We start from the raw sequence: 16,202 nt of genomic DNA on the forward strand, positions 1-16,202 counted from the left end.
AGCAGACACCACAGTTCCTCTTTCTGGAACAAATCTCCCGAAGTCACTTGAGCTTAATCCGTAAGGATGCTGTATGTCAGAGCCAYCCAGCAGGTGAAGCTCAAGCTGTGTCAGGACTCCTCAGGACTCTCGCGGTTATCAAGTACGTTACAGTTCAGTGGGTATCMGAACACGCCGCTCTCCATCTCCAGGATTATACTCTGCCCCATCTATCTTGTAACTGCGGGGAAGACGCCAGCTATCAGTGATGGCAGAATCTGGTCCTAAACTACGACTACTAGTTTACGATTAGGCCAGGCTCAGACGTAGCAGCGAAATTACTTCTTACCTCGGTGAAAATGCCAGGGTTACCGGCAGGACACCCCGGGGAMACTCGAAACGCAGCGGCATTTGTGCTTACCACAGAAGCTGTGCTCTGAGGGATCAGTGGCTAACGGCAAGGATCCCCTGCGAACAGCCTCAAAGCCTCCCAGAGCTCCCACGTTTACCTTGTACGGGGAAATCCATCCACCCTGAACAAAGCTTGCGCAGCTGGGCTTTGCGCCGCGCACCGGGCAGGGCTTAGCGGTGGAAATAATTCCTTCCCCAAAAAAATCACAAGACAACCGGGATGCTGCAATGCAGCTAACATCTAGACCTTACGCGAACAGTAGTACTGACCTTTTGGAGCACAAAACCCCCTGTTCCTCTCCCTGCGCTAGCTTATTTGTACATGGCGGATAGCTTCTTATTACATTCCAAGAACGCACATGTTTTTGCGAGCAGATCTAGGCAAACCTACGTGATAAGAGCAAACAGGACGGTATACAGGACCCCTGGAGCAGACAAGCATTTTTAAAACCACTTAAAAACGTGTGAGACTTTCTAATGAAAAACTAGCTTTAAAATGGTTCATTAGACACTCGAGCGACCTCTTTTATACCAAAAATGTCCAATAGGACAAACTGTTAGCTAAATTTTGCCTCGTACTATCTGTAGCCRCTGTAAATGCCCTGGCATATGCTCAAAATCTTCAACCAAGGCTAGRAAACCAGAGTTTCCATGCAGAATCGTTTTGTGAAATCCGAGATGCCAGTGTTCTCAGAGCTAACTTGGGGATCTCCAAAACYGCCCCGCACTCCTTAGCGCATAAATTCACCACATCATTGCAGCACAAGATGCAATAGACAGATACGAATCAACTAAAAGTATTTGTATTTCAAATTATTATGTTTAACATTTCAGAATAATTTCTTGCATTATGTTCTGCACTACACTATTTGTGACATTTTAAATCTAGAACCACAACAAAGAGCTCATCTAGACTGGATTTTTCACGAAAGATGAGAAAGAAATTATTGTTTTATTAGGGTTTTTTAGAGCTTTATAACAATTGATCTAAAATGACATACTTTTAGAATTTTATGTCTACAGGCATCACATGAACTGGTAAGTCAGAGGCTACAGAATGACATTTAGGTACATCTGAACCGAGTCCAATAAGCTGTATTAGACACAAACCTTTCAGAAAGCTGTTCCATTCTGATTTGAAAGCAGTGGAACTGGGGAATCCACAACTACCTTTGCTAATGTCTTTCAGTGGTTAACCAGCATCCTTACTAATAGTTTGCAACTTACTCCTATTTTTAATTTGTCTGTTTTTCAGACTTTTTTGTGTGGTATTTTTCCTTGCTGGCTCAAGGAGCTATTTAGTTCTTAATATTTTCTTTCTTGGAAGCAACTTATTCACTAYGATCAAGTTACTTTTTGTCTTTCTTTTTTATTTTCTTTACATTTATATGCAAATAGGTAGGCTTATCTTCAAAAGAAGAATGCCAAAGAGAACTTTCCAGACTGCAAATCCCAAAATCCACTAACAGGCACTAATGAATTCCAAAGAACCAAAAAAAAGGAACAAAAAAGTGAGATCCATAACAAAATTGAACAAGATCCAGATAAAGCCAAGAATGAATAAAAACTAGGGTGGATATGATTTTCTAAAATTATAAGCTTAGACTGGTGCTTAAACACAAATTATGGAGTTGGACTTTTAAAAACACAGCGGTGATGTAATGAGATGAATATTTCTAACTTGTTTGGGTACTTCTGCAATTCCTCACCCACACAAGATTAAGGCATTCATTTTTAAGATAYTGACCTAAAGCAATGAAGAAATGGCATTACTAACTAAGTAAATACACAGTCTTCCACTGTTCTCAGTATTCTTCCACTAGGAAWGATGTTTAGAGGTAAGAAAAAGAGATGCTATTGATTCACTGGAAAATAGGACAATAAGTACGCTGTGCATCACACAACAAATCATTTTTCTCATGTTTCATGTAGGAATCRGCTAGACTGATCAGAGATATCCTGGCTCCTTAAACTTGGTTGGAGGAGATATCCTCAGCAACTCAGGAAGTTTGAAATCCCGTGTAAACTTTATTCATCACAGAGCTGCTTAAAATATTCCATTATTTTTCTCCCTGCTTTCTGAACATTCCAGCCATTGTACTTTAATTTTACRTATGTACAGAAACTGAAGATCATACAGTTTCTAGTTTGGTGCCAAGAGATTCTAATTTAAATAAATACAACATTATCCAACTGATAAATTTATAACTCTATAATAAATCACACAGTATAGAACAGTTCCATGGGTTAGTAAAGGCAAATCACCAGGATAGTTTTCATAGAATAAAAAAAATATCATGAAAACATAATTCATACTGTTAAATACCTCCAAGGTGCTAAAAGATGCTTTGTTTTAAAATCATTAAGTGACAATATTGTAAAGAAGTTAAGGAGTGCTTCACATATTATTGAGACTTATGCACCTATATTGAATTTTTCCTAATAATCCAATTTATAAATAAGCAATGTGTGTAATTTTCTCAAATAAGTGCTTCCTGCATAATACACTTTTTAACAATGCTTTGCTTTATAGACTTTGAAAAGTTTGACAATAATAATAGTTAAAAAAAAAAAAAAGCCACATCTATTGTGTACTCACAGAAGTAACTTCTGTGCAGCGTGAAGGTACTTTAAATGAACTAGCCTGGAAAATGGTAACTGTCCAGCTATGGTTGCTTGGCTTAATTTATTCCACTCTTTACYTTTATTTCTTTGTCAGCAATGTAGACACGTTCCAAAGACTTGTCTTCCCTTTCACTTTGTTCTTTCTTTTYCCTCTCTCTCTCTCCCTTTTCCTCCTCCCCAGATTAGAAACCTTAAGGTAAARTCAGGCCCTATACCAAATCCAAGCATAAAACATAAATCTTAGTGATACTGTATCCCAGTTTGAGCCCTTGCTGATGCCCACATACTATATCTGCAGTGTCTAAATATATCATAAATAAACAGTTGACATATAATATCTGTTAATATCACTTCTCTAATAAAATGATTTAGTTAAGGTCAGCAGGTCTACCATTATTAACAGCCTCAGGGCACTTGTGGGTACCACTAAGGTTGTAAGTGTGATACTCAGCTGATCAGTAGTCTTAAAGTCCTGAGTAAGAGAATGAATCAAATGCTCTAGATGTTTTTCTTTTTTCCTATTTCACCTAAAAATAGTACAGCTAGTAGTGGAGGATTTAAGTCATGGGTGAAACTAACCAGAATCTCACTACTGAGAAGAAAATCAGCCTTATTGGAGGTGAGGGAGAAACAATGTCTCTAGGCTATCTGAGCTTCTGAGACTGCTGAAAAATACACTAAGCTCTCAAAACAGAAAATTGATATTCTGGAAAAGAATTATAAGTCTGATCAGTCAATGCTTTACATTAATAATTTTAATTTTTAATCCCTTTTTGTGTACATTATTCAACAACTCTAAATGAAAAGTCAATTGGAACTGAAAAATGAAACTTCATATTAAGAATTTTTGAAATAGGATATATCAAAATTTTAAAGCCTTTTTAACATAATATTCTTTTAACAAGAATTTTCAAGATAAATCCTCTCACAAACAGTTCTAGTCTTGTTGATTGATTTTTCAAGTACGAACAGTTCATTGAAAAATTCCCAATCAACTCAAATGACAATATACACTATCTTCATAGTAGCTGGAAAATCATATGAAAGCTCTACTCAAAGACTCATCAGAACTGTCTTGTTTACTGCTGTTCTTTGGCTTTTATAAGCATTATTGTTCCTGCTGTTTATCACTAATCATATTGGAAATAAACTTTACACATGTGGTGGAAGACAGAAAACTTAGATCTTTGGAATTCACTTTTYTTCAGTGAAAACACCTAGCAAACTTTTTCCACAAATATCTTCATTAATCATGAAAAACAAAAATCAAACTACAAATTAGTTTATCTTTGCTGGTCTACTATTGACTGCTTTCATATGAATTAYATTTACAAATGTCAAGTGTTTCTGTAGCAGCTAGAAACTCCAAAATACACAGGGAAAACTTGATTCCCTTATTTTTATTTATGCAGGAATGACAGACAGAATTATTTAAGAAACCTGCAACATATGAAATTTTCAAGTTATATTCATGAATGGGGTCTCCAATCACAATTTTCYGTGATTTTCTTTAATAAGCATATACTTCTAGTGCCGACTTTACTCTACATTTCATCACAGATTCTCTAATTTGCTATGTGGATAACCCATAATGTTTCTTTGATGTATATTCTCTTCATCTACTAAAGCAAAGCATTAATGCCTTCACCCCATTTTGTTTTTTTTTTCATACTTTTTTGCTTTACCTAACTTCTCTATTACTCACAAAATTCAGACACCTTTATCTCAAGAAAGGAAATTTCTTCCTTATGAACAGCAATCAGAAGCCTGTTTTCTCCAGTTTGTTGTTCCTACTTATAGGGCATTACTGTATTTGTATTTGAGTCACTTTTCTGTTTTACCTTAAACTAATTCCTGCTGCAGGACATCTCCTTGCATCTGAATCCTGCAGTAAAAATCTGCAAGTAACAGTGGATATTCTCTAGTTTTTTCAGGATCTAAATGTTACTTTACATGCAATAGTTATAATGTTCCAAGATGACAGCAAGATTCATTTATTTCTTTCTTGACACTTAATTCATACAAAACCAGGGAGACAAYAGTAGGCTGCAAAATATGTTCTAGAGTGAGATATTAATTGTTTAAAAGAAAGCTGTCAATAGAATTGAAAGCTCAAGATGTAATGGTGAATGTATGACTTTAGGGAGATATATTATTCTATTAGTTCAATGAAAAATGACTAATAAACACATTATTTTATGGAGTTGATAGTTTCAATACACACTGAAATAAAAGTATATGTTTTTATCATTTTTCCTTTGGAGTTCAGAATGTAGGAAATGTTAGGTCAAAACCATAAAAGTAATGAATCAGTTATGCCTTCAATCATACAACTATAGAATTTGAAACTATTTCTTTCATGTGCAAAATATTGTTTCCATTTCAATGTCTGACATAAGCTGAGGTTTCTATAAAAATACTTATAGTAAAATACAGAATATATCTATTATTACATTTAATCAGTTTTAGAAAGATGCATCCAATACTTAGATACTATAAAATTATTTAGCCTCAATCTGTTTTACCTCAGTTACTACTGAAGTAACAAAAATACGGTGTAATAGTCTCTTGTGAGCTGAATGGCATATTTCCTATAATCTACACAAAGCCTCTGTAAATAACTTACAGGTTGTTAGTCATTGCTTAACTCAGCATCCAAAATTCTGATATTAGCTCTTCCATATTAATGCATTAGGCATAGAGTACTTCAAATAACCATTAAAAATAGATACATTTTAAGCAATGTAAGGAAGAGTTACAGAAAATCGTTCTAGAATTCACATGTAAACAACTTCTAMGAGAACTCTCTCTACTGAACATACAAACCCCTTTGAAGGAACTCAAATATCATTAATGGATTGTCTTGGAACAGATCAGCAAAGTAGAATTCAGCATCTAACATAAGGTGCTCCCTCGGGAATGGGCATAGTAAAGCATCATGCAAGGTATTAAGTCACACTCATCATTTTCATTTGTCTTCTTTCAGTTGGTGGTCACACTGGCTTCCTTCTGACGTAGTCTTTCTTTCTGTTGTTTAAGAAAAATAAGAGTTTTATTATCATTCTTTTCTCTAGTTTTCCATCTGTTCTCAGGTTGCCATCAGCATGTGGTCTGGAATACTGAGAAGTACAAAACTAGTCATACCATATTAGACTTTTCTTTAATTCAAAAAAATTTGAATTAAAAAGGAAATGTAGTGTAAATTATTAGTCCTCCTTTAGTGTCTTATCAAAAAAATCTGGGGAACAGCAAGGAATAAAGTTGAATTTAATCCCTTCTGCCATTGCTCAACAGAACAAACAATTTTTGTAAGATTTTGAAGAAAATAAGAAACCTGGACATGGGACAAATTTATAAAATGAGCCTCAATGTACTAAATRGCATGGAAGAAAATACACGAGACTTTAGTTGCAGAAGGGAAGAAAACAGAACAGCAGCTCTTCTCATATCTTGTTATCTAAACTAGCAGAGACATGCTTGCCCACAACTAAGCTAAGTTTTGAACCTAATCGATGAATTATTGTASGTGTAAGTTTAAAGATTTTTCTTTGGGAAGAATATTAATCTGCTACACTCAAACTGCTGAAGCATACTACACCACAGTTCAACAAGAATGGAAAAATCACCGTAATTCTGAATGACCAGAATACTGTAACAAATAACATCAAATGTCATGCTCAGAAATACATCATACCAGGCTAGCTGTAGGATTGATTTTCTTTGTTTCAACTTTCTTCTCTGCAGTTAACTTGCTTACTGATTGCTGAGCCACTTTAATTCTGAAACAAGATACACACAGAAGACATTATTAGATTCAAAGAAATTAAAATTGTTCTACCTCTGATTGGTATATGCTTATACCTGCAAGAATCATTTCCACTGCCTTCTTCAGGCACATTAGCTTAAGGAACTGTTAATTACTATTCAAAGGYACTTAATAATGTATTAAAAGTAGATCAGAATACTTTTTTTTTAACTAAGGTGAAAATCAAAAGCTAATGACAGTCTGTCTGTACTGSTCACTGAAAATCTCACCAGGCAAGAGAGTTCTCTCATTCCGTTCTTCTTGCAGGACCTACGTTTTACAGAATGTCTTTGAAATGAAATGAAAACAGCCGCAGTATGAAAGCAAGAGGACACTTCTCTTAAAAATCAGAATCTAGATGGCTAGATCCTTCCTATACAGAGAATAGACTATTTTAGGTTGATTTGATTACACCATACTATCTTTCATTATGCCTAATTAGTATTTTTCTGGACATTATATTAATTGTTTGCCAGGCTATATATTACATATCCTCTGAAAACCTTGAAATGTCAGTTTTTCTTTAATGTTTTCTCTGCTCCTTTAGATGTAAGGATAGACCCACCTAAGTGATGTGGGGATTGAGGAAAGGCAAATTAGGGAGAGGTTCTTGCCTACAGACAAYTAAAATAGTGTTGAGGGCAGCTACAGACCAATTTACTAAAAGTATTATTGAGATAAGGGGAAAGAAGAAAATTGATCTGATTCCTCTATACTTGCCTTTTACTCTTAGGATCTTGCAGGCAGAACCCTTGTTTCAGTTGGGATTTAACACGGAGAACCCAACCAGAAATTCAAGCAGAAGGAAAAGGAGAACAGAGTTTAACAGAAATGGACTTTGCTTTTTTCTCTTACGTTCAGAAGAGAGGGCAGGAGAAATTATGTCCKAAATACAGTGATAAAAAAGAAGGAAAATTCTTGGCACTCTAAGATAGGATCTGTCCAGCTACCAGTGCTTTTAAAATGTTGATGCTAAGGACATCTAGCTTATACTTCCATATAGGAAATGCAGCGGGAAAGAATCTGCAAGTGGATTTCTGTTAGCAAACAAGCAAATGAAACTCAGCAATCCAATTTTCACTAATGCACATCAAATTAGTCTTTTCCTATAAACAGTGCATTTCTTGGCACTYTTCAACTGACAAATTCTACTTTCTTCTCTAATTTAATTTTTCCACTAGTAGAAATAATTATGCTGTGGCTAGTCAAAAGGTATTTAAAATACCATGTCCAGTTCAAACTGCTCTTGACACACTCAATTTTTGAGGAATTTTGRAAGAAAAGCAAAAAAGGAATGTGGATTATAGCTGCAATTACTGATGTGTGCTTCCTTCCTTACTGTAACACTAGCAGCAAATTAGATTCTGTACATCTTTTTAAAAATACAAAACAGTTTCATAAATTCATTTTTGTGCTTATCAGTATTCAGCACCGGMGCCTAATATTCCTCATCCAAGCCAGGCATTTTTGAAGCTTCTATTGGGTAGTTAATGGTGTTTGTGATTTCTTGCTTTCYAGTGCTTAAGAACAGAAGGAAACAGCAACATTACATTTTAGAAATCTTATTTCCTCCWCTGTTTATCCACTACATTGGTTCAAGCTATAAATACACCCTCAAATACATGAACATGAAATTATTCTTCTGTATAGTTTTAAAAATATCTGCAGTTTATTTAGTACTATCCACAAGTTTTCTCCCCTATTTTGATCACAATTTATTTTCAATCACTTTCTCTTTAGCCATAGGTCTGTTTTCCAAATAGTTTTCAAACATTCAGAGTCCGCATTTTCATCTGAAGGGAATATTCTAGGATTATAAACTTTTACACTTAAAAAGAACATTATGCACTTCACTGATTGAGGCCTAGCTTTGATCTGTGTATTTTATTCYGTAGTTGCACAACTTCCAGGAAACCTATTAGAATTTTTAAAYAAAATGCATAGTTTGGAATACAAAATAACAACATGATTTGAATCATGTGATATTTGGCTCATAGAAATGACAGACTAATTATATATTGCACTTTGGTCTGCTAGGGGGAAAAAAAATCACTTTGCTAACATGTGACTGATAAGATTAGCAGGCATTCCCAGAAACAGAAGTACATAATTGAAAATGAAACTCTTTACTACTTTCCATTATTTCATTTTCATGAAAAAAATTAACTTTGATTGTCCATGAAATGTTATGATAGCCTCCCGCCAAAACGTACAAACTCACRCAATATTCTTTGTCCTCATTTAAAGTGGAGTATGTGCCCAGTTGATAGTCTGCTACTCAAACAGACAAGTAAAATCGAGTCACACACTTTATGCATAAAAGAACGATTAACTAGTGACTTGACAAACTTAATTCACCTAAGCCATGCCTCTTTTCTGTTTGTTGTCTTTTTTCTACCACTTTTCTTTAGTGCAGATAGAAGCGATATTGCCATTTGAGCACAGCAAATACTATCAGAACTTTGAAAAGCTTTTAAGTGAAATACCAAAAATTAGAAGCRAGGTCTAGAGATGAATATAGCATAGGAAGAGCAAAACTACAAAAAAGCACATTTAAAATGATAGAACTAAGTTCTTTATTATCTTATGYCATTCTGTCAGATCCATACATTGTTACTAACCAATCTGCAGATACAACACACAACATATCATTATTAACTAACTTCAAATAAACTATTAAATGTGTTCTAAAAGGTATTTAAGATGTAGCTTACGAGAATTTATATAGACTTAAATTGTTGAACTTCTTTCCACAAAAGCATAAACTTCCTTGGCTGTTGTTAAATGTTCAGCAATTACTTGTTAAAATCTATTTATAGAAAAAAAAAAAAAAAAAAAAAAAAAAAGGTAAGTGACAGAATGTCCAAATGTAAATTAAACAAATGTGTAATTCTTTTAAATTTCTCTTCTTCCTTAAGAGTAACTACAGTTATATTAGATACTAATGAAGGTGGCCAATTTTAATATTGTATACTTTATAGAAACCAGGTGAAAAGGAAAAGAATTTCTGAGAACATGGGAAATGCACGGAAGTCTTGTGTTCAGTATAATGGCCAACAAAATAGCTTAAGAATAATTCAAAAACATTACTAAAGCATTTATTGTAGATTTACTAGACTAACTAGTGCATTAATAGGTGCTGAGTTTTGCAAAATAAGGGCTTAAAATGCTTACTGCATCTTGCTTGATCTCATTTGTTGGACGAATATTAAATGAGACACCAGCTGGGAGAGGATGCAGAGTCTTTCCTAGTGAAATGGCTTCTTAAGAAGCAAAGAAATCATTAATACAGTGCAATAACCAGCTGGTAAGATAACAGCGACTGATTAGGTCTTAGATTTAGAATAATTCAATTAATATTCACATTTAGCATGACAGTGGTATCCTTCTCAAGAGCCTGATCCTGGAATGAACAGCAGCAGCATCCAGCCCTGAGTTTCACRGTTTGCAACTTGCAGGCAAAGGCTGAACAGTATGGACCAAGCGTCCCACCAGCCACGCTGTACCCGTTTCTTCTGAGTTTTTGCTCTGGGAGCTAATGTATATGGAAGGAGTTCACAGGAACTGTTCATTTAGAGTGGCACGGCCACAGAAGGGAGTTTGGAGACGTGCAAAGGAACTGACTCAAGGAAAAGATTTTTTTTTTCCTTTTATATCAGTGTACAATGGTATGGATGGACACACTAGTCTACCTAACTTTCAGAGAACTCAGGGAAGAGAAACTGGGACTGAAGTTAACAGATGTGAAATCAAGAAGAAAGAAAGGGGAATAGAAAAGTCAACAGAAATAGATGTAAAATAGAAAGGCAAGAAAGGATAGAAATGAGCAATAAAACAGAAAAAAAAATTAGCAAGGACAKTAACACAGCAGTGGAGAGGACAAAAAAGCCCAATAAGGACAGGAGAGCAGCTGACCACGTCATCCAAGGAGAGGGCATGAAGGTGCTGATTTAGAAAACTGATGTGTTCCCTCTTTCTCCAGCATTTGGAAATATTTACAAAAGTTCAAATAGTCTTTGTTCAGTATTATAACAAGGCTATGGATCCTTCTTAGGCTGACAGGGTATGTCAATAATAAAGGTAATAATTTTATCTTCCATAAATAGCTTAGAGACTGTGTAGCTCAAGAGAYAGACTAGTCTAAGTGCAAATAATTACAACATTGAAAATCAATCTTTTTTTTTTGCACAGAGAAAATAAGAATGACTTTACAGAAAACAGCTGAAGATTTATTTCTGTCAGGGTCATCTCAGTGGAGGCCTCTGCCATGCTTTTTAAAAATGCATGGTTTAAAATCTTTTCAGTAGARGAAGCAATGAAATCATAGATATTTCTCACACACTGTGTTTTAGGCAGCATTAACCAGTGAATGGCACAGCTACTTCCCATTCCAAGACAATAAGGATTAATACTTTTTGGTGCTGCAGCGTGTTTATGATAAAAAAAAAAGTGAAGTTAAGGAATKCAGGTTTGTTAAACCATGAAATCTGACCAGCTGCAACATGGATGTGTTCAAAAGAAACATTATTCTCACTCAGCAGTGAGCCAGAGGTCAATATATCCTAATGAATGCAGGAGATGTGGTGCCAAACGTAACACCAAGTGTTACTGTACATTAACACACACTATGGAAAAMAAAATTGAATGAACTGATCAAAACTGATTTTTTAAAGAGGAGAATTATGATTTGAACACTATACCTGGATCTCTACTATAATCAATGGGATTATCATCTGCTTTTGCCTGCCTCTCAGGGGCAGGTGTTGACTCCCTCTGTAAACCAGATACAAGTCAGCCCTCTAACATCAGATGAAAATACAGTCAATTATTTTTATTTTGTAACTGAGGAAACAGAAACAAAATCCACATATAAGCTTGTACTTTTTAAAGTTTCCTTAACAAGCTCATGAAAATACTYTTCCCTCTTACAGGAAAAGATATTGTTAAACTAGGAAGTAAACTGATAAACTTAGGATCATTTTCACTCATGCTTTCCCTTTGAGTCAGAGAAGGTGTGAGCTGGCACAGACCACGCTCTAAAGTCCTTGGTCAGGATAAACAGAATGCTACTTTTTTGGTATAGACAAAGGCTACACTGGCCACCCAAAATCTACTCAAAATGCAACTGTAGGAACACAGAACTCATCCTTTCCATCATATYATCACTTTTTTTTCTCCTTCTCTTCCCTCACTCTATCACAACTTACTTCAGCCCAAAAGCTTTTCAATATCACTGAACTATTGGCCTCCAGCCTGGTAACAATGCCAGCTTTTAGGGCTCATTTWTCAAATGTTCTTACAAACATACTGTCTTTTCCCCACACTGGAACTATGTATGCAAGGAACTCCCAGCACAAATCTGTCGTCACCTAATGGTCATATTTCAAATCTTTCCTTAAAACTTCACTTACCGTATGATGTTAATTTGCCACTTGTTAGACSAGTAGTTTATTATCATACTAATCAAACAGTACTTGTCACATTCACCTTTTTTGATTTTAGATCGTATAAGTGGATTCTATGATAACTGGATGACACCCTTTTTTGGAGTATTTGACTAAAGCTCGATACAGTGCGTTCCACTGTATCTATAAGCAGATCAAAACAGCTGCAAGGTTGGACACTCACCCTGTTTTTTGTTCACTGTCTTAGATAACATATAAATGATATCCAAAAGATGCAAATTTAGAGGCCAGAGGTAATAAAAATGGGCAAAAGAGAAGCAAAGCAGAGAAAGGATATGGCTACCCTCATACTGAGAGGAGACCGCTTAGCATTTTTCTCTTTGAAGGGAAAATATAGAGAGGTGGTGCCATAGATTTCCACATTGCTCGATAATATTTAGTTTAACTATCACTTCAAAGCGAGAAAGCCAGATTCCAAAACTATTGTGAATACACACGGCAGGAATGAACCTTACCACAGTGGTCATACAATGCATTAGATTAATCAAATGTCAACTATCTAAACAGCACCAACAAAAATTATGAATGAATTATTTGTACGGTTTAAAGGCTGCAGGCAAGATTTTAACCATCTGTGGGATACTATAGGAGGTTACACCAAAACCACAGCGTAGCCATGTATGTCACACATATTATCAAAACCAATAAATTTAATTACTTTCCCATTGAAAGCATATATACATAATAGGCAGACCTATAAGTACAACCATTAGTACCATCCTCACTTTCAGTCATACAGCCACAGAGTTTAATGCCAGCATTTCTACTCAGGTTCTAGCTGCTGTCTTCAGATATGTGGTAAAACTTAATTGCTTGGTTTTCACTCTAGTGCCTTAGGATTTTTGGTAGTTTTCTATTTTTTATTTCATTTTCTAAAGAATAACAGAACAGTTCAATTTTATAGGTCTCGCAAAAATTCCAAATTGAGTAATTAATTTCCATTCAAAAAGTCACTGAAGTTTCATCTAGATTAAGCATTTTCTTATTCTAAGTACCTGTGTACTATATTTGCATACTTTTCAGTAACTTCTCCATTCCCTTTCATGAGGTTACATGGGTGTGGAGAGAACCACCACAGGTACCGTGATTAGATAGAAAGGATATGAGTTAAAAACGTTGTAAGTGTTCCTGGCACTACAAAACAAAGCACCACTTTATGTTAGATTTTGCCGTTTTTGCAAAATACAGTTGAAGGTATTTAATTTTGAAATTAAACTATAAAATAAATCTGGTCTTCTAAAACTGATATATCTTCTTGAACTGAAGATTACTTCTCTACCTCCCTTACTATAATACTGAAAATGAAAATTTAGTTCATTACTTCTTCTCTGGTGTTTCTGTCAGTTTTTATTCATTTATTATGTGCAAGAGAGCAACACAGCTTCTTTTAATTACATATTATTTAAAAAATCTGACTTAAATACTGTATCAACTAGCACTGCTAAGAGGTTTTGCTATTTACAGAGTATTTCTTATGACATGTGCTATTACAAACAAAACCTCCTCAAACTTACACTTGCACAAATAGAGAGCAACCAACACAACTTATTCTGTATATAGTAAATTAACACCAAAAATGGAAGAGTTAAGTACAAAGCTAAAGCCAACACCAACTTACTCTTAACAACAAAAAGTAACTGAGGACTTCTCCATGTGTTTATTATTTTTAGGATAATTTTAGAATATTTAGGATACCTTCCTGTTTACCACTAGCTACTCACACTGCTACGTTCAGAGTTTCTGCGTTCAAAGCTTTTCTTGCCTTTGTGGCTAATAAGTCAGTAAAAAGTCACAACAAGATTAAGGTGAGACCATCAATAAATTTTTTGCCAGAGATGGAATCCAAGAAAAAAGGTATTAGAAAAAAGAACATGCTTTCGCTATGCTGAATATGGACTGTATAATTCTGTTGATTAAATAATGATTATGTCTTCTCTAACTGTTGAGACAATCTTAGGTTCTCTTTTTCTCTTCTGATTTCTGTTTCTTAGCTATAAAATTTTTTATTTATGTTCAGTCTGAAAGAGATGACTTAATCCAGTACAGTGACTATTGCATCAATCTTATCTTTGCAGCGTAAAGAGTAAGCCCCTTAGCACATAATGATAATTTTTGTCAGATTGCTTTTCTGACACATACAATCACATGTTGTGAGGAAAATACTCACTGCAAACTACTGGAATTTTTCCAACATTTACACTTTTTTCCTAAATTCAGACTTTGTTAGGATACACTTTAAAATTACATTTTAACAGATTTTGAATATATACTTTAATAGGCACATACATAACTATGCATATATATTTAATGCCTATAAATTTTTGTTAACATACATTTAAATTGATTCTGAAATCATAGGTATGCCCACTCAAAAAAGTAACAGTCCCCAGAAAGGAAATGAGAGTGGAATTATATGTAATATACCATGGGATACGCGCCTCATTACCAGAAAAATCTATCTTTGTTTTAGACTTCAGTTTGGTTAGCATCTCAAAATTTTATAACAGAAGAAAGCAAAAAGAATAGCTGATGCACCTGGACACACAGATGTACAAATTAAAAAGGTGCCAAAACCAAAAATGGATCTATAGGCAGCACAAAATCTCACATGCCTCCAACATGTGGTGAGTATTATGGTGCATTTACATGGAACTCTTTGGSAGTAATGAAGAGGTAATCTTCAAAGCAAGTTTTATGTATTATAGTTACATTCTTATATAGAAGGAAATATGGCACTGGAAGGAAAACTACCATCATATTTCTATCAGGAATATGGTTTTGCAAAATTGTTTTCATTTTATCTCTACAGCCATTTATTATATCTATCTAGGTTTGTTGCTTGCCTGTAACTCTGTCTTGCATTCCTAAATGATGTGCAAATTTTGTCCAGGAAAAAGACAATGATTCTACTATATTTTGCAGGCAGCTAATTTATTTTCATGGTAGGTTAAGTATAGGGCAGCCCAATTAAAGTGTTTCCTTTACTTTAAGGAAAAGTCTCATAGAAATCTAATTAGATTTCTACAGTTTTGTTACATTTAGAAGCCAAATAGTTTTCAGACAAAACAAGCTCTTGCAGCTGAGGTTGTCATTTAGTTAAAGGTGGTAGTGGCCTCCTTCTTCCTGAAATTTAGAGATTTTATGCAATCCAAAGTAGTTAGTTTTCTGTATAACATTTTAATTTCTGAATCTGAGATCTTTTTTGACTGTCTTGCCATTACTGATTTTAAGCTAATATATTTCTAATGATACATTTGGCTTGGCACATCAATGGTAATTCTGTGTATTGCAATTACATATTGAACTTTCCGAGCCATTTTTGATGAGACACAAAATATAACCCAATATGAACATTTTCATGTAAATCTAAACAATTAAATCCCTATTTAGCTATGTACATGACTAGCCTAATTCAGTGACATTTTACGGTTAAGTTCCTGCAGCTCCTCCTGAGCTTTGAAGGCTAGACCGATTTGACAGCCAAGCTTGAAAATATTGACCCACACTGCCAATTCTTCCAATTTAAAATTTCCTTCCAAACAAAAGGAATGGTTGATGATAAACATATTTTTTTTAATTACAATTTCTAAAAATGCAAAACAAATAGTGCATCCAATTAATTAGCTGCACCCAGCTATGGAAGACAGCTGTCCATTCCTCTCATACTAGGGTTTTTAGTTACCAATGAGCACAATGACTCCTAGGTTTCTTTCAGACTTTTTTGGACAGTAGTTAGTCAAGTGCCAGTCTCGCACTTTGTAGAACAGAACCCTTAAAGGATCATGACTTTACAAGACATTTTCAGATGAYGAAAATAGTTTTTCTGTCGTTTTAATTTAGTTGTTTCATGAGGCTCTTCTTTTCAGCAGCACATTGCAGAACATTTTAGGATGATGAAAAAAGTTCTTCTGTCATTC

At 34.7% G+C, this 16,202-nt stretch overlaps 1 protein-coding gene across 1 annotated transcript in view; it reads right to left on the reverse strand.

The window, feature by feature from the left end:
* Nucleotides 1-5,133: 5,133 nt before the first annotated feature.
* FMN1 (formin 1) overlaps nt 5,134-16,202 on the reverse strand; it is a 142,976-nt gene continuing 131,907 nt past the window's right edge. Inside the window, exons 16-17 of the mRNA XM_085306681.1 lie at nt 6,710-6,794; nt 5,134-6,042 (exon numbers count right to left, since the gene is read on the reverse strand). Coding sequence (XP_085162807.1) covers nt 5,998-6,042; nt 6,710-6,794 — 130 coding nt within the window. The 3' untranslated portion in view covers nt 5,134-5,997. The remainder of the gene's footprint in view (nt 6,043-6,709; nt 6,795-16,202) is intronic.

This window comes from Rhea americana, unplaced genomic scaffold, assembly GCF_003343005.1.
Source record: "Rhea americana isolate MKP2758 unplaced genomic scaffold, rheAme1 scaffold_245, whole genome shotgun sequence".
Lineage (NCBI taxonomy): Eukaryota > Metazoa > Chordata > Aves > Rheiformes > Rheidae > Rhea > Rhea americana.